The following is a 25,565-nucleotide window of genomic DNA, read 5'->3' as shown; positions in this document are numbered from 1 at the left end:
AGGTGAAGTCTCCAATCCTGTGTCAAAGGGCCCCCCTGAGAGAGGAGATCCACTTACACATTTATCATCCCTGCGACACAAATAGCGCTCGCAAATACGTGATTATCACAACACCGAGTCAGCAGTTTGCATGGCAGGCGTTGGCGAGGGGAAACGGAATGAGTTGCCCCGTTGTTGTTTATAACAAGTCACCAGAGCATAGGGCAGAGCTAATAGATTGCTCTGAAAATGAAATTAAATGGTGCTCTCCATCCTCTACCTGCTCTCAGACAGTGCCACTTGAATGGTGGGGCGTGGGGGCGGCTGACAGGACAAGGTAGTCTTGTTCGTCTGCAGACAGATGACCTTGACTTTATATTGGGCATGCTGGCTAGACTGAGAAGGGCCACAATTGGTTTAATCTCGAATCTAAGGTCTTTGAATCAACTCAGGAAAAACATAATCTGCAAAGTTACTCCAACGTCCTGTAATGTCATAATATTTTCTGATAAATTAGATAAAATTATCTGTAGCGCAAAATTACCCACTGTGCTGTTATTCCAGGAAAAGCCTGTTTGCTTTCACTGCTCCACACAGGACTCAGTCAGGGCTCTACATGAGAAAATCTCCATGACTGTGAGCCATGGCTGGTGTGAGCTTCGCCATCTCATTGCCCTTGAAGATGTGAGCAGAGGCACAATATGACATTAACATCTTGTGCCTGGTTCTTCTCGCTGGGCGCTGCCACAGAGTCCAGGTCATCCAGCCTGGTGGCTCTGCAGCCCTGGTAGCCACGCTTGTGTCTTCAGCAGCGAGCATTCGAGCAGAAGTGACCATTCCAGCTGGCTGGATTAGAAATGGCAACGCCTGCTTGAGCATGTGGGCTTGCTGTTAGGTTTCTCATCCTCCAGGGGCAAATATTTAGATAGAAAAAGAACCAATTAGAGGGATTTGCACTGACATATGTGCTTATTTGCCATTTGGGCATGATTGAACAAAGGCTTCACCCAGGGGAAGGAAGATTTCTATTACAGTGCTGCACAAAATGGAAACCTGACGTCAGTGCGAGATTGTTACCAAGACTCTCAATGTAGACACATCTGCAATGAGAAAATGAGTGAGTCATCTTTTGGATCCATGAAGTTCAAAAATCTAATAAAGCAACTACACTACAGCAATTTGCAAAAAAAAAAGAATGTCAGTGGAGTCTGCTGTAGTAAACCTCTTCCTAAACTTTGGAGTTGATCCGGAGCTTTTATTCTATGGCAAGATTTACTTGCAGGCCCTCAAAACCCCCAACCACTTTTCCATGATATATAATATTAATTGATTAACACTATAAATTGTATTCATAGTCTTTTTCACTCATCATGTTTGTATTTGGTAGATAATCAACGATTTCATACTACAGTTCCTGTTGGAGTTGTGCCTGTAATTGTACATACATCTATCACTGGAATACTTTGATCTGGAGAAAAACAAATGATTCTCGGGCAGTTATGAGAATTTTTTTCACTGGCTTCTAAGTGGGTTTGTGGATGTTTGTTTACAATGGACTAAAGCAGCTTTATGACCCATGTTATGAATTATTATCAACTGACTGTGTAGTGATCAGTGTGGTTAATAAAAACCTGATGATGATCAATACTGAACAACAATAGATTTATATTCAATTTTTGCTTATGTCACCATAATAAATAATGATGTGTAAATTGACTTAAAACATAAAAACATCTTTACAAAGAGAAAAGAAAATGTATGTGTTTAATACCCGATGTGAATTTTTATCCCAGTTATCTGTGTCGTAAAACAGAGACTCAGTGAAGCAGCCTTTAATCTTCCTCTCTGTAGAAGTCTCTGATTTATCGAACATATATATATATGGTAGCTTACCTCCCAGCCCAGGTCGTAGCCTGTTGTCGTATCCATCCAGTAGCCTGTCTAGGATCCGGGTGAAAATGGTGATATTGTCTTTGCTATCATCAGGCAGCGGCTCTCTGTGTCCAACTACTGCCCTGTAGGAAGAAACACAGAGGGGAAGATGGATTCAAAAGCATGAAAACACTCTCTGTGTAATAAAAGCGTTGATACATTGCTCCATTAGTGAAGGGCTGAGATCAACATGCCTTCAGAGTGGTGAAAAAGCCTGGTGTTTGGTGCTTAATGCAATCTATATTTTCACAGTGCATATACAGTGTTATGGGCTTTATGTGTTTTGACACTCCATCGCACAGATGGATATATCAATAATTTATGAATTAAAACATTACATACTGTATACCAGCTTTCAGTATAAATACATGTTGTGAGAACACTTTGTTCTAAATACTGAATGTGATCCAAGACAGGACTTTTATTTAAATAACTATATAATCAGTTATTTTGTTATGTAATAAGTAGAAAACATATTTAACATGATTCAGTTTTGACATTCTTCTAATAAGAAATTAGGTCTGATTTCTCCTGCCTGTGAAATATTTCTCTCACAGTGAAAATCTGATCAGTGATCCGCCTTGGGCTTTAATCAATATTTGTATAATAACTGTCTGCTTGTGTTTGTGTTGCTATATTTGTCTGAACAGTCTGGAATCACGATATTTTCACCCAAAATCCAACAAACAAAACAAAAATTAATGATGATAATGAATTCCTTTCCAAATAGGAAACACTCGGCTCGTTTTGCGAGAGGATTCATCACATGCACTGGTTATTAATTTACATGGCCCACAATCCCCAGCAGAACAATATTGTAGAGAAGATGAAAAGGCCACTATACTGTAGGTGGAGCACTGATGAGTTAATCAGCACCGTCTTTGATTAAACTAGAATCCCCATGAGGAACTGACCTGTAATATCCAAGTAACCCCCATCAACAACAACTCCATGTGCTTGCACTCTCATATGCATCATTACACTGGTAGGGGACGGGCTTAAAGAAATTTAGGGCTTAAAGGGTAACCTGAATTTTCCCTAAACTAGAATATATATCTTCGCTAGAATTGCTTTCTGTGGTTTAATCTCTCCTATAATTACAACTCAACATAAAGAGTCCATCGGAGCCACAACTCCTTTCATTAAAACACTCATTAGGTAAAGGTCACTTTCAATACATGCAAAATACGCACATGCTAATTTTGAGACGTTTGGGCAAATGATTTCAGTCTCACTAAGTGGCTATTATGTGTGAGCTATAAATAAATAACAATTAAGCATCAGGGCTCCCTCATGTTCCACAGATCGCTACTTAAACACTAATTGTTCACGTGGTTTACAGTATATTGCATAAAGATATATGCCCCCCCCACCCCAAAAAAGGAAAGAAAACAAAAAGCATTTCTTGGAAAATGAAGACAATAAACTATATATCTACACGTACACATATCCACATAATATAATATCAATTATGAAGCATTCATCCGGTGAAAAACAGGGTTTATTGTGAAGAAGCTGTAGGAAAATCACAGTAATTAAAAATGCAGATCAGTTCAATGAGTGTCTGCAGTCCTGTTAAATTGCACTTGCTTGTTACCAAGGTGACGTGGGTGCTGAAAAACAAACCAGGATGAAACCTTGCGGATGACAATGCTAAGAGGAACATATTAGCCAGATGATGCCAGACACTTAAAGCTTAGTATCTCCATTGTGCAGTCCACTGAGCCTGAGCCTTTTAACCTTATTGACTGGGTCACAGTTTGATATATTCTGGTTGTCAAATAGGCACCTCACTGTATAATTAAGCTGAACCAAAAAAGGTTAGAATATGATGAATATTTGAATGCAATACACATTTCTGGGTTTTCAATCAGGCCCTTTTATCAAAAAGTGACAGGTGTGCATGTCCGAGGCAGCTCAGATGCATGAAAACACGGAATACAAAAAGCTTTGGGAAATGGCTGAGAATACTTTGACTGCGAAAGGTAATATCTTGCTTAACATGAATCATATATCAAACAAAAAGGCTTCTCTGCTTGCACCAGTGGAAACTCAAAATTTAATAAGAAACCTTTGGTCCCTAAGAAACCATTCTCCTCACTAAAATATCCACTTCAGAAAAACAAAGTGCGGCATGTCCCATCTGCGTGTTTCACCAAAGCACTCATACTCTGTCATGCAGACACACACACACAAACCTTTTCCAAGATCAGCCAGCTGTTTAGATCCCCCGATGAGGATAAAGCAACAAGAGATTTCCTCTGGTATATGTTTTTTCGAAAAATACACGTTACATAATCATTCCAGCCACATGTATTACTTTATTAGTCTCCTTCAATATTCAGTGTCTAAATACAAGCATATAAATACCTGGTAAGAAACTACAGACAGGCAGAACACACAGTTTGGTTGCACTGTGGTGATGCTGGTTGCTGTTTAATTTCTGAAACTGTAAACGTGACCTGCAGTAACTGAGCAGCCAGTATAGATCTGCTCAGTCCACAGAACCCTGATGCTACATCCCCCCTGCTGCTCAAAGAGCTGTTCACCTGTTTATTCAAAGTTTGGTGAAGCTTGACCCAATACCAAGACACAGAACTGGAGAATCAGTTGTCCTTACTGTTGTCATTACTGCGCTGTTGTCGTAACCAACAAAAGCGCTGGTCGCCTGTTTATTAGTATTGTATTGTATAAGTATTTCCTGTCCAAATCACACTCATGGTTAAACTAAAAGTATTTACTAAACGTAGTATTATTACTGAGAACCACCGTGCATTTTCACAGCTGACGTTTAGGCAGTGGTGTAACTAATTCCCCTCCAAGGTCGTGTTATTGTGCACAGCGGCTCACTGTCACTTCACTAAGACAAATCACTGTAAATCAAGTTAAATCAATAATGTAATTAATTATTACTTTTGCTGATATGAAGAGACAAAATGTCAGCTGGAATAAACGTCCTTTAGTAAAGATCCTGTGTCTTAATTTGTGTGCCTCCATATCCACAAATGCCCTTTCAAGAGCACAAGTGTGTTTACACTAATAAATATGGTGACATGCACCTGGATGGTGATGGTAAAAAAAGTCACCATTCTGGATATATGGTGGGAGGGAGGACACATCATTGGAGAAGATGGTGTTGTGAAAAGCTGCCGGCATATACAAGAAAGTAAACTATCATTTTCAAATGCGCAAAGTGGCCGGAAGTTATATTGTATCGGCCGACATTTGCGGTCAAACGTTGCGATCGCCATTCACGGTGAATGAACAGTGGCCGTGTTCGATTTGCGACGACAGTACCCTATTTGCAACAAGAACACACAGTAACAGAAACTGACAAGTGTGACATTTTCCAAAAGTAGCAAGATTCAGAAGTCATGCTTCACTATTTGTGACAAGAAAACCACTGCTGCATCCAACACCGCATCAGACTTAATGGAGCAGTGAGCGGTGCACAATGTTCACCTGAGGCTGGTTGGACTGGAACAAAAGCTACAATGGATTTTTGTTGGCATGTTAAATGTTATTGAATCAGTTATTCATCATTCAGCTGAAGACACTGAATGTCTTTTAGATAAAAATACTGTCGTTTGATTAATTTCCATGCATCATGTATGTTAATGAGTTAATATTCAGCCATTATCATTACAGAGTACCATGTAAGCAGGGGTATAAATCGCAGTATAAAGCAGGGGCACATTAAATGCTCCAACAGTATTGTGAGATCTAATTAGATAGAACATAGACCAATATTAAGTCAGGGATTATATATCTTGGAGCATATGGACAATTAAACAACTTTGTGCTGTCTGCAAACAGACTTTGGAATTTTCTTGCAGTGCAGTCTCTCTCAGAAGAGACAGTCGGCATTAAAATGTAACCCTGTATAAAAAAAAAAGTTTCTTAATTGGCCATGCTCTGTAGAAATCATGTCTTTAATTATTGCTCAGTACCATTTTTTATAGCCACTGAATTTGCAGTGGTCCTTGGTTGAAATTAAGCAAAGGTGCTTTTTCTTTTTCCTCCCTCAAAGCTAAAAGGTGGAGAAGAAATTGAAAAAATATTATGCTGTTATATGAAAATATGTACTATTTATTAGTGCACAGTAGTTTGCATCTACTTACTAATTCCACAAATGTCTGTCTGTCTGTATGTGGAACACATATCGAACTCTTCATCTCATCGGCTTCACAGATAAACTTGGTAGGATGAACCCAAGTTTTCTAACTTCACTCTGCAACATAGACTGTTTATAAAAAGCTCTGCACATAATATCCTGCAAGCAAATATATTAAAATGACAGCATAAAGTTGACTCGGATTTAGTTGAAACAATGTAGACTGTGATGGTGTTTATTAACGGTCACAGATGACCCTGTATCCTCTGTGACATGAGAAGTGTGGTCAAAGACTTGCAAGCTGGTGGGAACAAGCGTGTGTGGGCCAAACACGCTGAGTTAGTGGAACGGGCGATAGCCGACTGAGTGGGCTGGCGCGGATCCAAGGTTAGCACACTGAACCAGCCTGACAGGTGAGGGATTACAGGCTTTGGCCCGGGAAGAGATGTAGCGGTGGTCTCTCAAGGCACATGGGTGCCTGCTGCCAGACAGGAGGCATGGAGCGAGTGGGTGAACCTGGAGGGAAGTGAGCAGTAATGAGAGCCGCTGGGGCGGCAGTATGAGGCGAAGATGCTGACGGAGAGGCGGCAAGCAGACTCGAGTGAGGAGGAGTAATTGTCCAAGTTGCAGTTCAAGCGTGCTGTTGTGTGCAAATGTTTCACTGGGTGACTGATTTGACTTGCGAGGTCAGTTATTTCATCCTACAGCTGCTGGATGTTGAATATTTGAAGGAGTGTGAAACTATTTTTGTAAATCTGCTCTGCGCACATGGCAGGGCGTGCCGTTCATTATCTACTGAAGAAAAGAGCTCAGAGGAGGCATAGGGAGCACAGAAGAAAACTGGACTATGTAAGACTCCTCTGTCTCCTGTACAGTGTAGCAGTCAATGAAAAGGTCCCATGAGGTGGTATTACTTCCTTAATCTGATGTATTTCCATTAAAAGGAGATGTTGGAACGACACATAGGACAGTCAGGGATCTGGCTTTGTGAGTGTAAGCTAATGGGCTCAGGCCGTTTCCTTTGATAGATGGAGGAGTCAGAAAGGTCAGATTGTAAAAATGTTTGTGTAGAGTCTTGGCTGGAGTTTTAAGTTGCACCTACTAGTACATCATGAGGTCAAAACTAATGATGATGATGGAAAATCATTAGCCAGCTCATGAATTTGAATGAGGGCAGTCCGGCATCACTAAGGAGGTGCCAAGTTTGGAGCACTCCGGCATGAAAACAAGGGTTGGACCTAAGACATCTGGCAAACTGCTGCTTTGAATAGTCAAATGCATTTAAGTGCCCAGTCCTGGTGGACTATTTTGTAGAATAAAAACAGAGACTTAAAATAAAAACTGACAAAATCTATAGTTCTGCCCCATCCATCTTGTGTATGACAACGTTATAGTAGTGCTCTGCTACATGGGTGAAGTCCTTTGATGCCAATGACAGAGAGGTGGATATTGTCGAATTCTGATAAGAGCATAAGAGAGGAATGAAACAAACAGCCTCTTTGTCTTTGACTGTGTCACTATCATACCCAGAAGCTTTTCATCTATAAAAAATTGTCAGCAGCTGTTCCTGCTCCTCATGCATCCTGAATTCAGAGTGAGCACCTTAGGAAATATGCCCCAACATCTTCATCCAACTACATCATCCCTCTCCGACTGTGCGTCGCCTCCTATGGAGTGACGGGTGTGCCACGGATGACTGATAAAAATCCTGATATCCTTCCACTGCTTAAAGTGCCCGGACGCACAGAATTATCTTGTTGCTGAGAACTGGGGGCGACCAAAATCGAATGAAGGGGATTAGTGAGCCTTGTGGAAAGGATATATTGGAAGCAGATGATTTTTTTCGTCGCTGCAGTTATGGAGGCACTGTTTCATTTATTGTATATGGTATGTGGCAACCAATATTTAATTCCATCCTCCTGTCAACTAAATCCTTCGATGTGCAGAAAAGGCATGGGGGAGGAGGATGTCTAATTAGCACATTCTTGATTATTGAATAGTAAATTCCAAACTTGAATTCATGCATGAGTTAACCTTCACAACATAACTAATCTTCCCTGCCAGATCCTCCCACTCACTCTGCCTCATGTCTACCAACAATATACTAATAATGTTATGCAGCAGCACATTATGCAGCATATTGTCTGTTACCAATGGATGCCTTGTTTCCTTTAAATATAGGGATTGTCTTGGATTGCTTCCTTTCTTTTTTTTAACTTTCACTTGCCTGTTTTGAGCAGATAATATGTACACGAGAAGCTGAAGGGTGGAATCTATTATCAGCTAACATACAGTTACTGAGGCCGACTCCAGGGAGAACTGCCGTATCTGCAGTCATTCATCGAGGACAACATTTCTCATGTTACTTCTTTTATCCACTTTGGTTTCAGAATTTGAGAGGAGCTGCCCTAAAATCGTATTTATTTAAAAAAAAATTAAGAATTTGTGGAATTCTTTAAATTATATAAATAGATTTTATCATATCTTTACCGCAACAGACTGGCATAATTCTAAAAAGTATTTCTCAGCCATGCTATCAGTTAAGCTGTAGGGATTGCTCGATCCATACTTTTGTCCAGAATAGAATTTCTCTGCAACTGAATGCATTAGCATGCAGTAATTCATGATCCCCAGAAGATGAATCCTAACTGTGATCCCGTGACTTTTCCTCTTGGGCCACCATATGGTTGCATTCTTTTGTTTTGACTCAAATGCAACTTTTGGATGCATTGCCATGACATTTACACACGTCATTTACCCCCTCCAGGATGAATTGTAATAACTTTAACTTTCCATCTGGCATACTCACATGCTAAACTAAGATTGTGAATTACCACGTGTCAGCATTTACCATGTCTACAATAGCTCAAAATACTTCTGAACATCCAAACTTTCACCTGTGCCCAAGTATTCCTCTCTCCCTTATGTATTTAGTCTCTAAAGGAGACAGGGGAGCAAACAGACTAAATACATAAAGGAGTTATGTATTTAGTCTGCTCCCCTGTCTCCTTTGTCGGATTGTGTGTTTAGTTACATACATTTTAATCCAGAGTTATATTTGCCAGCTATATTTTAGATAAAGTATTTTCCCTGCACTACCTGTTTTTGTATGTCTGCAATTGGGTCTAGCTCGGCTTTTATACAAGACTTTTAGACTCTTAGTTTTGTTAAATCTCTCATCGATACACTTTTCCCACTACATCCACTGTAGGGCTGTTGCTGTACAGTGCCCACCCAATGATCAATGCATTTTTTCCCACAAACCTTCCCCAGCTTCTCCTGTGGGACCCCCAGGTACTCATACCAGCTAGGCTGCTTGTTTTGGGTTGCCCCCTAAGGTTTTATCCCAGTTGGCTGTGCGTAGAACACTTAGACAGAAACCTTGGGGCCATTTTCAGAAAATGTCCGCACCACGTCCTCTGGACACACTTTGTAAAGTTGTTTGCACTGTACACCGAGTTAGCATTTGTGTCCTGAGGGAAGCCCTCTTCAGAATGATGACTTTTACCCTCTGTATTGACTTCAGAGCACATTTAAAATTTCCAAGAGATTTACAAAGACACTGTTTCAACTCAGGGAAAGGGTTTTTCAATAGAAGTTCAAGGGTAATGACGGAGACGGCCAGCACTTCCTCCCCAGCATCTGTTTAACACTTCCATTTAAAGCAAGAGGTAGAAGCCAATTTGAGGGCCTCCTTGGCCCATTGATCACCATTGGAAAGCAAACATTGGAACCTTGTGTTTCAAGCACAATCTGTTCAGACAGTGAAACAACGGGAAGAAAATAAAATCAATTGGAAAAAATGTTAATTTCCAGCTGGCACTACTCACCCAACACTGCGGTTCTATACGCAGCAGTTGATAGTGTTCAGAAAAAGGATGCTGTCTTTACGGAAGATGACTCAATAATTGCTCGTAGCAGTCTCATCTCTGCCCCGAAGTTTTGTTTGGTGAAGTTACAAAAAAGTGTGTTTACAGTGTGTGTGTGTGTATGATGAGATTTCTGATAAGTGAGATAAATCCACTCAAATGCAGAGTCATTTTTAACTGTACAGCATCATTTGTTCCTGTCTTTAGTTTAACAGCTCTGGCCCATCCTCTCCTCATCTCCTCTTTTCATTCAGTGCACACACATCCTGTCTACTGCTCCCACACAGTCTAAATTCCCCAATCCATCGCTGTAAAAGCCTCTGCCTGTCTGGCTTGATCTTGGATTTTTAACAATTTTCCTCGGTCTTGTTGTCCTTGATCTTTAACTAGCTTTAATCCACTGCCATGACAACCAAGGTCACAGGGAGGGCAAAGAGCTGTCTGTCCAGGGTCTATCGCTGCTGCACATTTGAACCTCATCTGTCCTCTGAGACTTTTAAGTTCACACAAAATGAAAAACTGCCAACATTTTATTGCAAAACATAGTGACAGCTATGTCCAGTTTTTGCATTTCAAACAATAATTTCAAGGTCAGTATTTAAACTGTAAACCTGGATCAATGTGGAGAGGCACTGCAAGGTGTTACTGCAGCTTATTCTCAAGAAATTGTATATTTGAGTTAAAGTCATTCATCTATTAAAGAATAAGAAGTTATTATAAAGACAACTACAAGACATAAAGTAGGTGGGTACAGCCACATGAAATGATCTTAAATAAAGATGTGTGAGCTCCATATTTTAATGTTTTTGACACCCACCTACATTCGAGAAGAAAGCCACAGTGTCGCATCCAGCACGGGTAGGAATTACAGAAACACAATCTCCAGCATCAGCAGCAGTGAAGAGATTGTTTATAACTGTAAAAGCTGAGTCTTTAAAAATGTGGTTATTTTTCTCAGGAGATGGCAGGACAAGTAGACGGGTTCAAATGGCAAACAATTTCCTCTAGAGCCTCAGGAAAAGAAAGTACTTTAAAAACAAATCAAGAGCTGATGATCTTAAGGACCCCCCCCCCCCCCACGACTTTAGTTTTTTTATATTCAAAATCTCATTAAAATTCCAGCAATACAGTTATTTCATCTAGAGGGGGAACACCCGGAATCCAATGCATCAGTTTATTGTAATATGTTGACACATACAATAAATCCTGTCTGCACAGTACATGCAACACTCCACATAATTGCAGAGCAGTGAGTGCTGGTTTGTATCTTCTTTATAGAGCCTATATATTCTTGATTTAGTGATGCTGAAGCCACAGGTAAAGGGCACATACAACAGTGCATTGCAGGTTTTACAGCTAACATATGTATCCCCATCTGGCTGGGCAGCGTTTGTCAGTGTTTGGTCCTCTGTGGCACAAAAGCTAAAAATACTCAGGCTCCTGTTTCTCATTAATCGCATCCTTGACAAGCAGTGTTATCCCATTCATCTGTTACCATCTCTCTAGCACATGTGCTCTCCCCTCATCTATAAATGACATGCTCCTTTCACTTTCATTTCTCTGTTCTGTTATTTTGTTTGTTTGCTGAGCTAAGGATGTGTACGTTCATTTTACTAGTGCATATTACTCACAGGTATGCTGTCATGTTAGAATAAAGGGTTTTCCTCAGTGAATACATTACAAAACATAAATGTACAGTTTTTCATAGCGACATTTACTAGTTTACTTGAAATATTTCTTCATTCATTGCACGGTGTTGTTACAACTGCAGTGACCGCACGTCGTAGCAACCTTTGTCAGTCACAGCGGCCTGTGCAGCACGCCAACCACACTGCGACATTCAGGACATTCAGATGACCTTCCAGTCGCAGAGCCACACAGCTGCAGCCGCACCACCACACCAAAGAAACTGAAAAAATGATTATTACGAAATGTGCGATGGAATAAGATATCAGCTGGGAAGATGGTTAAAAGCCTTAGATTTCACATCTAAATTTGCCTTTGACAACCAACAGGCAAAACCATAAGGTCTTGAGTTCACGATCATATAACACAGAACACAGCAGTGAATCCACTCAAAGGGAACTTCTGTAATTAAGATTTTTCTGATGTGAGAAAGAATGAGAACATCATCAGTTTTCATCCTATTGTCGCTCTGACTTTAATCAAATTTCCAGAAATTTGGAAAAGAAAATGCAAATGAATCTATTTTTAACATCAACCAGTGTTACTCCAATATAAGGGGTTAGATACATCAGAGTGGAAACCTGGCATTTATGTTTGTTTCATACATCAGTCTCCTCATAGCTCCACACACATGCGATGTTATTGGCTGTAATGTTTTGCCTCAATGAAGCAGAAGTTTCAGTGGACACCTAAATCACATGTTGGATGTGTGTCATGATTAAGTCTGTTTCTACTGTACTTTGTTCTATTTTGCTTTGAACAACACATCAACTTTTAAATCTCGGCCATGTATTTAACTTCCAGAGTTTCTGCTCTCTTTACGGACATAAATGGATGGAAACAAACTTAAAGTCACATCTGAAAGTTGCAGGCAGTAGAGCTGGATTAATGAGGCATGGGGAATTCTGCCCAGTGGACGGTAAACCAGGATAAATTCAGAGTATCACAGTGTATTCTAGCTGCAGCACTGCTGGCATCTATTAGCCACTCATTTGTATTCTTCTTTATTAGTAATGAGAAATATCTTATCACAGCATCAATATCACAATCAATACTTTAGAGTTAAGTGTATATTAACACAATTGACCTATTTTACCTATTATAAATTCTGCGCCTGTATGCAGATTAAAAACTCTTTATCTTGACAACTTATAAATTTGTAATTCATTTTAAAAGTAATCAATACTAGACTAGAAGTCATCACACAATTAATTGGACTAAACCCAGAGCCGGGACACAAATGACTCAAGCTCCCATATTTCATGACTGCTGCACAATCTTTTGTCCTTGGTCAATGAGTTAAAACTGCCAACCAGCCCAAACGCTCATAATGAATGTTTCCCTGCTTGTGTTGCACCATTATGGTAATACGACGTGAATAAACGTTACTGCCACTGGTTAACCAGACAAGGCACCAAAGCTGTCTGCAGTTTATGTTTGGAAAATTAAACCATAATTTACTTCCTTTTATGTAACCAAGCGTCACTTGAAAGAAAAGGGAGTTGGATAAAGATGAGCAAAGGGAAGAAAGCATTACATTTTGGTGCAGATTTTATTTTATCACTTTCTCAAACATTGCAAGACCATTTTCAGAGATTTCTTTGGGGAAAATTCATGGATCTTGATAAACAAAAAAGTCAGGGATATTTAGGGATCTTATGTCTACTAGTGTGTGAAATTTGCTGCAGCTTGATTGAATTGTAAAGGAACTGTTGGGCCTTGGCAGAGGTATATATTCTTCTAAGTGCTATTCTATTTTTTTGTTTTATCACAGTTATAGCAAAAAGCACAAATGTGTTTTTGGCAGATGGTTGGATTTCATATTTAAGACCAACCATCTGTCAAAAACACATTTGTCTCAACCAAAGACAGAATGCTTGGTGTAATGTTAGTCTGAGGCACCATCTGACTGTTTAGACTCGTCCAGTTTATTCCAGACTACACAGTCTGGACTTTTGCCAATGGCTCAAAACTCCTAACAACTACTGACGTGCCTCTTTAGACTTGTGTTCGCTCATACTTGGAGCAAACTGGTGAAGTCTGGCTGTGTCCCAATACTGTATTATTACTACTACTTCATCATGCCTACTTTAGCCCCCTGCTCAGTTTGCATTCATCTCATTCCCCTCTGTGTTTCCATGTTTCCCTCTCGAGCTGCTGTAAGCACAAGCTGCATTAATACTTGAGCCCCAAACCAAACATTGGTGAGTTGTAAGTGGGGAGGACGAGCAGCACAACAACAAGAATTAATGGAGTCATCAAAGGGTAATTACTCATCACTTACCGTCATTACCATTCTAGCAGCATCGATATTATAAGTGGATATTCAGTCAGTAGATCAACAGCTGCTGAGCTGTGATTTAGTTTCTAAAAAAGAAGCGACTATCTCGGCTCTGCCAAAGATTTGGTTTCTGAAAGCACAGGCTGGAGAATCGTAACCAGCCTCCCTGTAGGAATGATTAAATTGTCTGTTGCCCCCAAAAAGCTGTTTGATAAACTGCCTAAGAAGTCTGATACATTTCTTTTGGTTGTTAAAATATGCTATACAGCTGGTTTGTGTGATATTTAATCTTTATTACTGCACATCTTTATGTTTTGGCAACTGTTGGTTTGTCGTCCATGAAAGTTTTATCTTTATCACTTAATGAAATAACAATTGAAAGGCCAAATGTTGCTATAAATCAGAAAGGAAAGTAGATTCATTTCTCTCATGTCATTGTACTTCTACATTTTTTATTTGGAAAAACCCTGTTTACAAGACTCTGAGTCAGTTTTTGCAACACATTCAAAGGCGCAGTTACTGTAGGTTTAGGGATTTTAATCTGTATTGAGCGGCATGTTTATCCACAGCTTTGCTTCAGACTCAAATTCTTCTTCAGAGAGGGAGTTGGGGGTGGATGTTGCTGGTGGCAATGAATATGGGATGTACTGAAACGATTGTGTTTCAGAGACAATGCTCAATGTGAAGTGAATCAGAGCCGTTTCCCGGAGGAAAAACGAGAAATAACCAACATAAAAAACATGGAGATACTACTTGAGCTATCTTAAAACAACAAAAAACACACTTTGATGTAAGTATTTCATGGAGTGAGGGTTCATTCTAGGAGACATCAGACATCAGCTTGGTATTGGAGAATTTCCAGAGCTGAGTGGATTGCGTTCAGTTTACAGCTGTGTGGACACCTCCTGGGAAATCCATCCCTGTTTCAGTTTGATGTATGCCTGCTGAGAATGTCCACTAATGGTAACTTTGATAATCATTGACCGCAGACTTGTTATATCAATAGGAAATTGACTGAAACTCAAAACTTATTAGAGCACAGATCAATTAAACGTATAAAGAATTTGAGTTGGTGGATGGATGCTGGATTCACATGGCACCACTGAGCAACATTTCTCCAGTTGTTGACAACTTGTGTGCACTTTCTTTAGGAAATCAAGCTGCGGGAGAGTTTCTTCCCAAACTTACCAGTCATTATATATGAACAGGATTTGACAGAAACTATTGTTATATACTATAATTAAAAAACAGATCAATGGAAATAATTAAGAAGTCAGTCATGAGTTATAATTTTACGCACCAGGTGAGACACAAGGAACCAGACCGGTTAAACAGTCATTGCACAATTTAATTAATTAATCAATTAATTTTTGCCTGATGCTCGTTACAGCTTCCTTTCTGAAACTAAATGTGACCTGCAGTAATGGAGCCATGGTAAGTAAAGACCTGATGCAGAACTCAGTCAACAGAACCCTGAAGCTGCCCAAACAGCTGTTCATTCTAATTTTATCAATTGAATTTGAAAGTGAACTTCTTTGGGCCCTTAACAATACTCATGTCAAGTGTGAAGCTGATAACATGAGTGGTTCTATAGATATGTGAACCACAGACAGATAGATTTCTGGAATTGGTCAATAGATGATGGTTTTGCTGCTCTGTCACCCTCACCACTGACGGGCCACTTCATTTGAAACAATTTTGATTAAAAGCACATCGGGTAACTGTTCTATTGTTGTCAGTTATGAAAAGCAGAAGGCATATATTGATTCATAATTTAACATTCGTCACGCCCAGTGAACCTTTGACTTTCTTTTTTCTGCATTCCAAGAAAAAACTATTTGCTTGCTCATTCAATCAGCAAAGTGGCTCAGCCATGAATACATTACTCTTGTCTGGACCTGTGACACATTAACCTTGACAACGCTACAGAAACGGAATGTTATCTGTTGACCGGGTCACATCTCAAAGTGATGACCCTCTCTGCCACGCTGTGAATAATTCATGCGAGACGGGGTGAGAAGGCGAGTAGAGGCTGGGCAACTTAAGAGCCTATCCATTGGCAAAGTGTACATATAGCACTCTCATGCTTAAAGCTATTGATTATGTGCCACGTCAGCCAGCAGCCTGGCAAAAGATTTCAAACACAATAGACAACAAGATGGCCTGACTGTCCGTGCTTGTTAAGTGTCGACTGGAGTAGTGGGGGCTGGGAGGAAGGAGAGCTGACGAAATGGAAGACATTCGCTAGGTGAAGAAAAACACTTCCCCCTCATTTACATGTAATTCATGGATTCTTGGGAATAATAGCTTAATCATGCCTCGTCTCCCAGTGTGCGGGAAATGAGAAAATTTGGTGACGTGCAGAATGACAGACCCTTATAAAGAGGATTTGTCTGTTACACCTGAATCCATTAGGAAAGTCTCCTTCCTCAACTGTAGTAAAGCCGATTTGGAGGCTGCTGATAGCATCAGCAGGCATCAGGGAGGTGGCAGGTCTCGGAGAGAAACGGCTCTGCTGATATTTAGATATTCTGGGAGCTTGTGCATGCTAACGATCTTATTTCTAAACTTGTATTTTTGATGGCCTGTCACCTTCGGATGCAAATTTCATCTTTGTTTTGAATTTATTGTGAGGCAGCAAACACAAATGTTTTCCTCAAATAAACTAACGTGAAGCCTGATTTACAGCAGCCCAAGTTCAACTGAGTACAAAGTGCGAAGCAAAGACTGCTGTGCAAGGATTGCATATGTGCACAACATCATGTTTAAGCAGAAAGATTAACATTTGCGAAAATCCTTGTCACTTGCTGTGTTAGGTCCATGCATAATGAATTGAGCCCTGCTGAAAAGAGCACTATGACAGTTTCTCGTTCCCGTATGTGTCAAGACTTCATACATTTCTATTATTAACTGCTGCTCTCATCACATCTATCGATTTTCCATATTTTCATTCATTAACAGCCAGAGTACTAATTCCATTAATTCTATCGTCAATCTTCTTTATGGCGTCATCGAATCAATGACACATTTTAACATTGAATATATTAAATTACTTATTTGACAAGGCAGCAGCAAGAGTCTGGGCAGTGGTTTGTCACTCATGGTGTTGTCCATCTTGAATGAGCAGGTTTTACATATTATCTATTCATTATAGAAATAAGTACGACCTTCACGCTGAGTTTATCTAGATCAGAGTCTGCAGTGAGTCAGCTTGACAAGATGTGATATCTCAAGAAGACCGAAAGGAAATGTCTTCAAATTTTGCACAAATGTTCACTCGGACTCAATGATGAGCTGATGAGAATGTGGTGGTCACAAGACAAGGTCAACTGTGCCCTCTCTTCACAAAGCAAATTATCATGCCTTGTGAATGCGATATCTCAAGAATGCCCAGGGGTACTGTATATCTTCCAACTTTGGTTCAAATGTTTATTTGGACAAATAATAATTTTGTGATCAAAGCTCAAGGTCAATTTCTTCGAACTTTGTAAAAATATAGTAGAAATCTGCCCTGATCGAAGAGCTGACTGGTAGTCATATGCTAATGCAGTTCACCATGTTTCGCTCTATACACCTCTTCCACTCTCCTGTCACTTGATGTGGACACCTAAGCCTTGAACCTTATCCCAAAAACTACGACAATAGGCTCCACTTTTCCGGGAACATTTCCCACAAAACTTCGGAGTATGTGGCTGCAGGGGTCTGCTCCCATTCAGCCCCAACAGCATTAGTGTGGTTGGATGATAGGGCTGCTATCTTACTTATTTTGCTATATTTATTACAATTACATTAAAATTACAGTGTATAATTGCAAGAGATCATTCAAAGTACTTTGCATGAGCTCATTTCATCCTAAAGGTGTTGCAAGGGTTTGAGGTCAAGGCTCAGTCAAGTCACTAAACTGGGACACCAACATCTGCACTGACTTTTTGCATGGGGCCACTGTAGCAGTACGATTTCCTTTCCCTGGAACTATGGGTTTTATCCCAAACAATGAAAACCAGCCCCACACCGATGGTATTCAAGATATATGTATGTGGATGAAGCTGTCAAACTGCACCTAAGTGTTCTTGGTTAACTATATATACTAAGAACAAAGAGTAAGGCACAGACCTAACATACAAAAAAATAATTCCATAAGCTCTTGCCAGGTTTGGCCTGCACCTTCCCCTGGCTCCACATTTCTATTTAATATATGTAATTACAAGCACTGTGTGCTCCTAATAAGCACAGAGAGCCAAGTGGCACCATGACAAAGCAAACTGGGCTAATCCCTGTCATACTCTTCTGATTTCCTTCCCCGGTCTGCTTCCTACCTGGTGCAGGGAGCCTTTCCTATAGCGTGCAAAAATCTTAAAAAGTAATTTTTCACGCCGCTGCATCTCCCTGCCACAACACCTTACCTTATCAACAATGCTAACATGGCAACCTGTGCAATCTCTTCACTTGAACTCACGAGCAGTGTGATTAGAATGGCTTGTACATGCTGGAGCTTCTTCTTTTTGCTGACTATAACACAAGGACTGGAAATAAATGTGCACAAGATGCAGGATTGAAAATGCTGTGAATGGAGAATCATGGCTGTGGTGTGCTGCACAATGCAAATTAATTCACCAGTCAGTGAAATTGAGACTGGTGCAGAGACGATGGGTGGATATGTTCACTTTATTTTGCCTTGATGCTGTATTTTTTTTTTAGACCTTATGTAGGACAAGGTGGCATGGGCTCTATTTTAATCCCTGTCCAAAAAGTCTGAAAAATGTGAAAGACATAGTGCTGTCTGGGAAGTCCTTGAGATTGGAGAAAACACAAAGAATGTACTTTATGTCACAGGTCAGTGATAAAGATAAAGATTTTCCTAAGAATTTTGCAGTTTATTTAATTTTATCGACCAAGACCATTTTCAAGGTTTGGTTATTTTTTTCGACAGACTGACAGTCACTGCTGGGACTTTCTCACCCTGCGATCATAAAAACAAGTCGTGCTTTTCCTCTCCTTGCAATATAGATGAACTTTTGCTTCTCATAGTGTGATCGCAGTGTCTGCCACAGCAGTGAGCCTGATTAATGAAGGTGTATAATACAAAACACATCACAAGAACATCAACAGCAGAGGCGGAGTTGAGGGAATGAAACAGGGGGAGGGAAGACAGTTAACACCCAGCAGAGGTGGAGAGAGGTAGTGTGTTGCGGTACCTGACATGAGGAAGGAGGTTGAGGAGCAGGAGACAGAGCCACAAACCCAAGTCCAGAGATTTGGGCTTCCAAAGTGCAGCAGCCATTTCAGTATAAACAGAAGACTCCTGTGGAAATAAGAGGACAGCTGCTCAGTGGCTTGAAACAATTGATCTCAATATGTTTATAGTGACAGATAATCACAGAGGTGATGGACATCAAATGACCAACATATTGAATATACTTTATTTCTAATTCTTCATTTCAAATTCAATGATGGTACACAACACTGCTTTGAAAAGATCTAATTGTAAAATGAAATGTGGCTCATAGAAAAAAGGGGAAAGTTGACTTGGATATGCATAGAGGTTTCATTTTTTGTCATCACAATCACACAAGAAGTCAGAAGCACAACACAATACTCATTGATCGATACTGATTCAGAGAAGTGATGGATTTCAACAGCTTTATGCTGCTATAAATGTATGAAGTGATGATTGCTTTCATTGCTGTTAGTTCTGGCTCAGGTTAAACCCTTTGAAAAACAAATACATCAATTAAACGAATGATGACATTGAACTTCTTTTACTAATTCGTTTCAGTCATAACTGAAAAAGAACACATGTATAAATCTTGAATTCAGTCATGATGCTGGAATACACACACTTCATCATCAGCACCTCCGCATTAACTACAGGTACTCAAAGCTTCATTTATATGTATCACTTCGCGCACAAACCCATATCACCTAATATGGAAAACTAGAGCTTATGGATAGAGCAGCCTCAAACACAGCTGTTCTCTCACTGAGCAGTAGACGAGCATCATTTTCTGACAGTAATTAACTTTGCTTATAATGTTTCCCAGTCCCCTCTGAGTCCTAGATCCTAAACAAGCCTGGTTAACAGGTCAGCTTACAAAAGTTATATCAATGGTTTTATTTGTGACAGTCAGGAAAATATTCCCATAGTAAGCAAGACATCAGACCTGATTCATATTCATTATGTATGCGATGGACGGTGCTTAAGCCTTAGTTAGTCCCAACAGTTCTGCCGTCTCTCTTCTGACTTCTAATATACTGATAAATGAGGATTCTATATTGTTTCTATTATCAATCTACTTTTGTTCAATCTAAAATTTAGAAATTAGGTCTGTTTAATCAGTAGCTCTTGATTCAGAAATAAGAGTGCCTGGAATAATTAGTAAATGCAAAGCAGTTCCTTATTTTATCTCCAACTTGGTTTTTTTGGTGATGAAATCAATAAGATTTGTGGTTAACACATAAGAAACCCTTCATTGATTTCCTTTTTAGGTAGTTTTTTTTCTAAAGTAGTTCTATATGGGTTCGTTATAAGAAATGAAGGGGAGGATATTGCACTTTTGTCCCATGAAAAAAGTTTATTTTTTAAATATACTGTGATGCTCAGCCAGCCTCATTATCATGTTTTTATTATACCAGCCCTAGCTAATGTATACCTATAACTACTACCATCACAGGCATGAGGATATGCCTGTGGTGCTACACAAACTGGATACATTAAATATTAAACAACCCATTTTAAATATCCCCAAACCAAAACCAAGAAAATAAATATAAAGCTCTGACACAAACATTATACAAATGCACACATGTAGTTTCCCTCCTCTATATTGGCACTCTCTGGATGTTGCCTATTTCTGACACTGTACTTATTGATTATTATTATGAGGAGGTTGCAGTCTTGCAGTTTACAGAAAGACTAAATTACCTCATTAAAAATACATGCGCTCAGAAATTGGCATGTCTGCTATTGAGTGCTCCCTGGAAAAAAAAGAATAAAGAAAAAAAAAACAATACCTAGCAAGATCAGGGAGAGGAAGGCAATATCTGTAAATGACTGAGGGATCGCGCTTACGTGGCCACTTGAGCATGCACACGTGCAGCAGCTGTGTCGCACTTGAAAGGCTTTCATTGTGCTTTTGTGAGACTCATCCCTGCTTTATCGAACAATACAGAGACGAGATCAAACACTCAAACAGTGTGCTCCCTGTGTTCCTGCAGAACACCGATCATCGCACGAGGAGTAAACAAATGAGTGGACATAAAGATACACTTCAGCCTAATAGGAGGCTGCAGTAATAGTGCCCCAGCCTGTGACCAATCACGTATGGCACAGTTGTGAAGGCTCTGAGATGAAAACACTGTCCAGAAGCCATTTTAATATTGATTGTAGTTCAGCACCGAGTTAAATGAAGAACATAAGTCTTGATCCAGGCAGCGAGGAGTGTGAGCCAAAGACTTCTGACTTAGCAGACGATTATTTGAAAATTTGTTATGTGTGATGACCCAGGGTTGCAGAGTTTCTAGCGGTTTGTATTTTAGATTATTGTGGGGAGCAACAGTAGGAGAAACTAAGTTTTAATGAATAACATGTGACATTCAGCATCAGTACAAGCCTTGCCTTCTGTGTATGCATCAGATGTAACAGCTGTTCCCAGCTGATGTAATGGAGAAAGGTTTCAGTCTGAAGAAGTTGCAAGGCCAAAAGAGCTGGACTATTTTCACCACTTCCTCCCACTGAAATGAAATGAAACCAAACTATTCTAGATACAAATGTTGTGCTAACATCTTGGAGCCAGAGTCTGAGCTATAGCAATAAAAGTAGTGCCACGCACGCACTCGACCAATCACGAGTCGGTCTCAGTTGTCAACCGTGACCTTTCACCCCATTTTCATGGCATCGTTAAGCACTTTAACATACATCAGTGTGATAAGAACTACTGCAACTGATAAACTATCTTTGAGAAAAATGTATTTGATGTGTACTTGGACTTTTTAGTTTGGTGCATGTCCTTTCCACTAACATGTCAGTTTATAACCTATTCTGCAGCTAGCCAGCAGGTGGAGATCAAGAGGCACTGGCTTCACTCAATATGGACACTAACGCTAACAAGGTACATGACAAGAGTCAATATGTATGGTCTATTTTGCATCATAAATCCAAGAGCCACAAGATGTTATTGATGTACAGATGTTTACAGACATCTCTGTTGACCTGTGACTTGAGTCCTTCTGGCCATAAATATAAGATCCACCCATCCACCCACCTTCCATCTCTGACTGAGAATTACTCCTGTGGGTTGCTTCTGTAACATGGACAGAAATAATGACGGCCCCACACAAGCAAACATTTTCCATGTAACCTGACCTGGATATCTCAACCAGAAATCAAGAATAACCTGGTTGTTCTACATGCATTCACCCAACACCCCTTAAAAAACTGAGTTGAGTGGCAACATTTAGAGCAAAATCTCCTTATGAACAGATGTCTCATGCTCAAGGGAAGGCCAAGTTCCAGGCTGTGTTAAATTAAACCAATCTTTCCAGGCTCAATAAATGCTGGTAAACACAAACATACTGCAGTTCCAAGAGCTTTTTCCCCTTCTTTTAGCTCATTTGACAGTGTTTCTTCCAGGTTTCGTTAGCACCAGGGGCAACCTTAAAGGAACAAAAACTCTGAATATAGCCTTAACTGTATCAGGGTGGCTCCTCCTGGCCCCCTTTGGCTGCTCCACTGCCTTACTCTGTGCTGGTCAACAAGTTATTCTGCTCCGCTGCTATTTTCTAATTACTCACACGTAGAGCTGATCTTTATAATAACCTGTTGTGTTAATATAATTGTTGCTGGATCAGCAGGGCGTCGCTTCTGCAGCGATGAAGTTAAAGTAACACAGCGTGTGTGTGTCTGCTGACAATCACGTTTATTTACTTATTAATCGATGGTGTCGTATTGTGAATCCAGATTGCACTGGAGTCTGTGTCTTGTGATGTGTGTGTTTTTTTCAATGTGTTTGAATACTTGTCTCACAAACTCTAGAGCAAATCAAACCAAACCAAAAGGAAACAGTACAAGTACTGTACAGATCCTAATAACTTCTGATTAGTGTTGGTGTTTATTGTTAGTGTTAGGTGAATGGGGAGTGTGGAGGGAGAACATACGACAGGGTACGAAGATACCAGGCCTATAATGTGTGTCTGCCCTAATCCTGAAGCAACTGTGGTAATAATTTTGCAGTGGGGGGCTGCTATTGCAAAATGAGTGTGGTGAGAACCCTGTGTCATATTAGACATCAGTGTTTGCAACTATAATTCTTTCTCTACATTTTGTAAACTGGCTAGAATTCATTCTGAATTGTTATTCATTATCTGAAGCGTTATTTTCCCCATTACAAACTGCAGGATGCCCTCTGGAGATGGAGGTATCATTTCCCCTTCTTATATTGTCTGTCTGCAAATTGCATTACTAATTTCCAGATATATTGCCTCCGATTTATATTATTTCCACTTAGATGGGGATCATTATTGTGTCTGTATCATTTTTAAGGCGCTGAATGTCCAGTATGAGCAAATCTTTTGAAATACTTTCATTCTTCTTTGCCCTCAGGTTAAAGCAGTTTGTACTTTGTTGTAGTTGAGAGGGAGGATGAGTTCTCATTAAAGAGACACAGCACATACTGGTGTAATGATGTGCTCAGTAAACAAAAACAGTTGCGTTTCAAAGGACTAAAGAGGAAAAAGTAAAGATCTAATTATTCTCATTACTCAGTCTATAAACTTCATCTATATCATCTTTATTCTGTTCTCTTCATGTTTGTTAAACACAAGCACCAATTAGGGCCAGTGTAAAAAATCATCAGGAAAGCAAATCTTACAAGTGCTTTTCATAAAAATAAGACAAACAGGCATTAAATGACTGGCTGCCGGCCGCTGTCTACAATTCTGCACCCGACTCACCAGTACCTGTCACACAAACCAGGGGCTCAGCAGTCCCCAGGCTCAGATTGTGCTTCAAACATGCAACAAGAATGAAGGAAAAATAGAAATAGATGCGCTTTTGTTGGCAAATTAAAAATAGCTCGCCTAAGGTGACAGTAGACCTAAAGAGCTCTCCATTTCCTGCTCTTCCAGCATTTGTTTTCAGTTCTACTGTCAGTAAGCTTTTTGTCCGTGGTGTAAAAAGCATATGCGATGAGTAATGCAATCACTTTACAGAATTAAAAGGCTTCAAACACCTTTGATTCAAATTAGCTGAGTAATCTGACTGGACAAGTATGCTCCTGAACAATACAGAGAATGTGTTAAAACAAGACACGGCAGTTCCCTATTAGAGACAACAGATACAAGCTCAAACTGTAATATCATACAGCTTCATGGAACAAACATAAATCCCACTCCTGCATTTAATGTGCACCCAAGAATGTCAAGGAAGAGACCTCATCAGCCAATAAACACTGTCGACTGCAGTAATTGTTGAATTTAGGACACAGCTCTATAGCCATGTAATCCAAGTGGCTGTTAACTAAAAATAGACCTAAATCCTGTCACTACTGTTTGATGTGACGGTCATGCTCTGAGCATCGAACAGTGATCTTTGCAGTTCATTATTTAACTAAATGCGTAAAAAGGATTTCAAAATGATCTCACGTTTCATTTGAAATATTGGTATAAAACACATTATTGCATCCAGTATATAATCGCATGTCGTAGTTCAGTCATTTCTATTTAACATAACAAGTTTTATGTTGCCACACTGACACTTAAATCAGTTGAAATGTCTGGAGATCAGTGGCTTCCAACCAGGGATAAAAAAAGGAATGGAATAGATAAACAGCAAAAGGAATTATATTATATTGGTTGGTTTTAGTATGAATGAAATAGACAACCAAAAATGAGATGATGAAATAGCTTAAAGTAATGGATAAATAATTAAAATTTCTCAAAATAAAGCTAATGGATAAGCAATTGGAATAACGTAGCTTGAAGTATAGTTAATAGATATAAACAATTAAAATAGATGACTAAAAATAAGGTTAACAGACCTTTCTAAAAGAAATAATATAAATGAAATAGCTTCAGTGTTGGATTCACTGTATGGATAGATGGTTGCAGTTAGTAACAATGTCAAGCCTCTCAATCTCCCTAGAAATAGTATACACAATATATATAATTAATAGTGTTAAATAACATCTAGTGTAACATCAGAACGGCACAAAGTAGAGCGCTTACCTCTGCCTCGGCCCAGCAGTGCCCTTGAATTCAATCAAGCTGCACCAAATTTCACACACTCATAGATGAATGTGCCTTTTTTCATCAAGATCCATGAATTATTCCCTGGGAAATCAGTGAAAATGTCAACAAATGCCAATGTTAAAGAAAGTGATTAAAAAAATGGATCCGCCCCCTGATCCCGATCCTGATTTCTTCCACCAAGTTTCGTGGTAATCCGTCCAGTAGTTTTAGTGAAACCTTGCTTACAGACAATCAAAAGGACAGGGGTGAAAACATAACCTCTGTGGCTGAGGTAATTAGTGTGATTGGATATGTGTGTCTGGCCAAACAGGTTGGGAACCACAGGTGGACCAGTAAATGAGTGAGGACACTTTCTTTCTGTTTTGGGACTGTGGGCATGTGTGTTGTTATGATCATTATACGCTGTATCACTACCAAACAATCAATCCACCAAGTTTCCGGGCAAAACTGTTTCCTCTGG

At 39.7% G+C, this 25,565-nt stretch overlaps 1 protein-coding gene across 2 annotated transcripts in view; it reads right to left on the bottom strand.

The window, feature by feature from the left end:
- The window catches only part of gabra3 (gamma-aminobutyric acid type A receptor subunit alpha3), an 82,878-nt gene that overhangs the window by 37,007 nt on the left and 20,306 nt on the right, over positions 1-25,565 (bottom strand). For both annotated transcript variants that reach the window (XM_069539649.1, XM_020085711.2), the window contains exons 2-3: positions 19,057-19,163; positions 1,873-1,994 (exon numbers count right to left, since the gene is read on the bottom strand). In XM_069539649.1, the coding sequence (XP_069395750.1) occupies positions 1,873-1,994; positions 19,057-19,142 (208 nt within the window). In that variant the 5' untranslated portion in view covers positions 19,143-19,163. The remainder of the gene's footprint in view (positions 1-1,872; positions 1,995-19,056; positions 19,164-25,565) is intronic.

The sequence above is a fragment of the Paralichthys olivaceus genome, chromosome 15 (assembly GCF_024713975.1).
Source record: "Paralichthys olivaceus isolate ysfri-2021 chromosome 15, ASM2471397v2, whole genome shotgun sequence".
Taxonomy (NCBI): domain Eukaryota; kingdom Metazoa; phylum Chordata; class Actinopteri; order Pleuronectiformes; family Paralichthyidae; genus Paralichthys; species Paralichthys olivaceus.
Note: the sequence above shows the minus strand (reverse complement) of the source record. Positions and strands in the feature narration are given on the sequence as shown.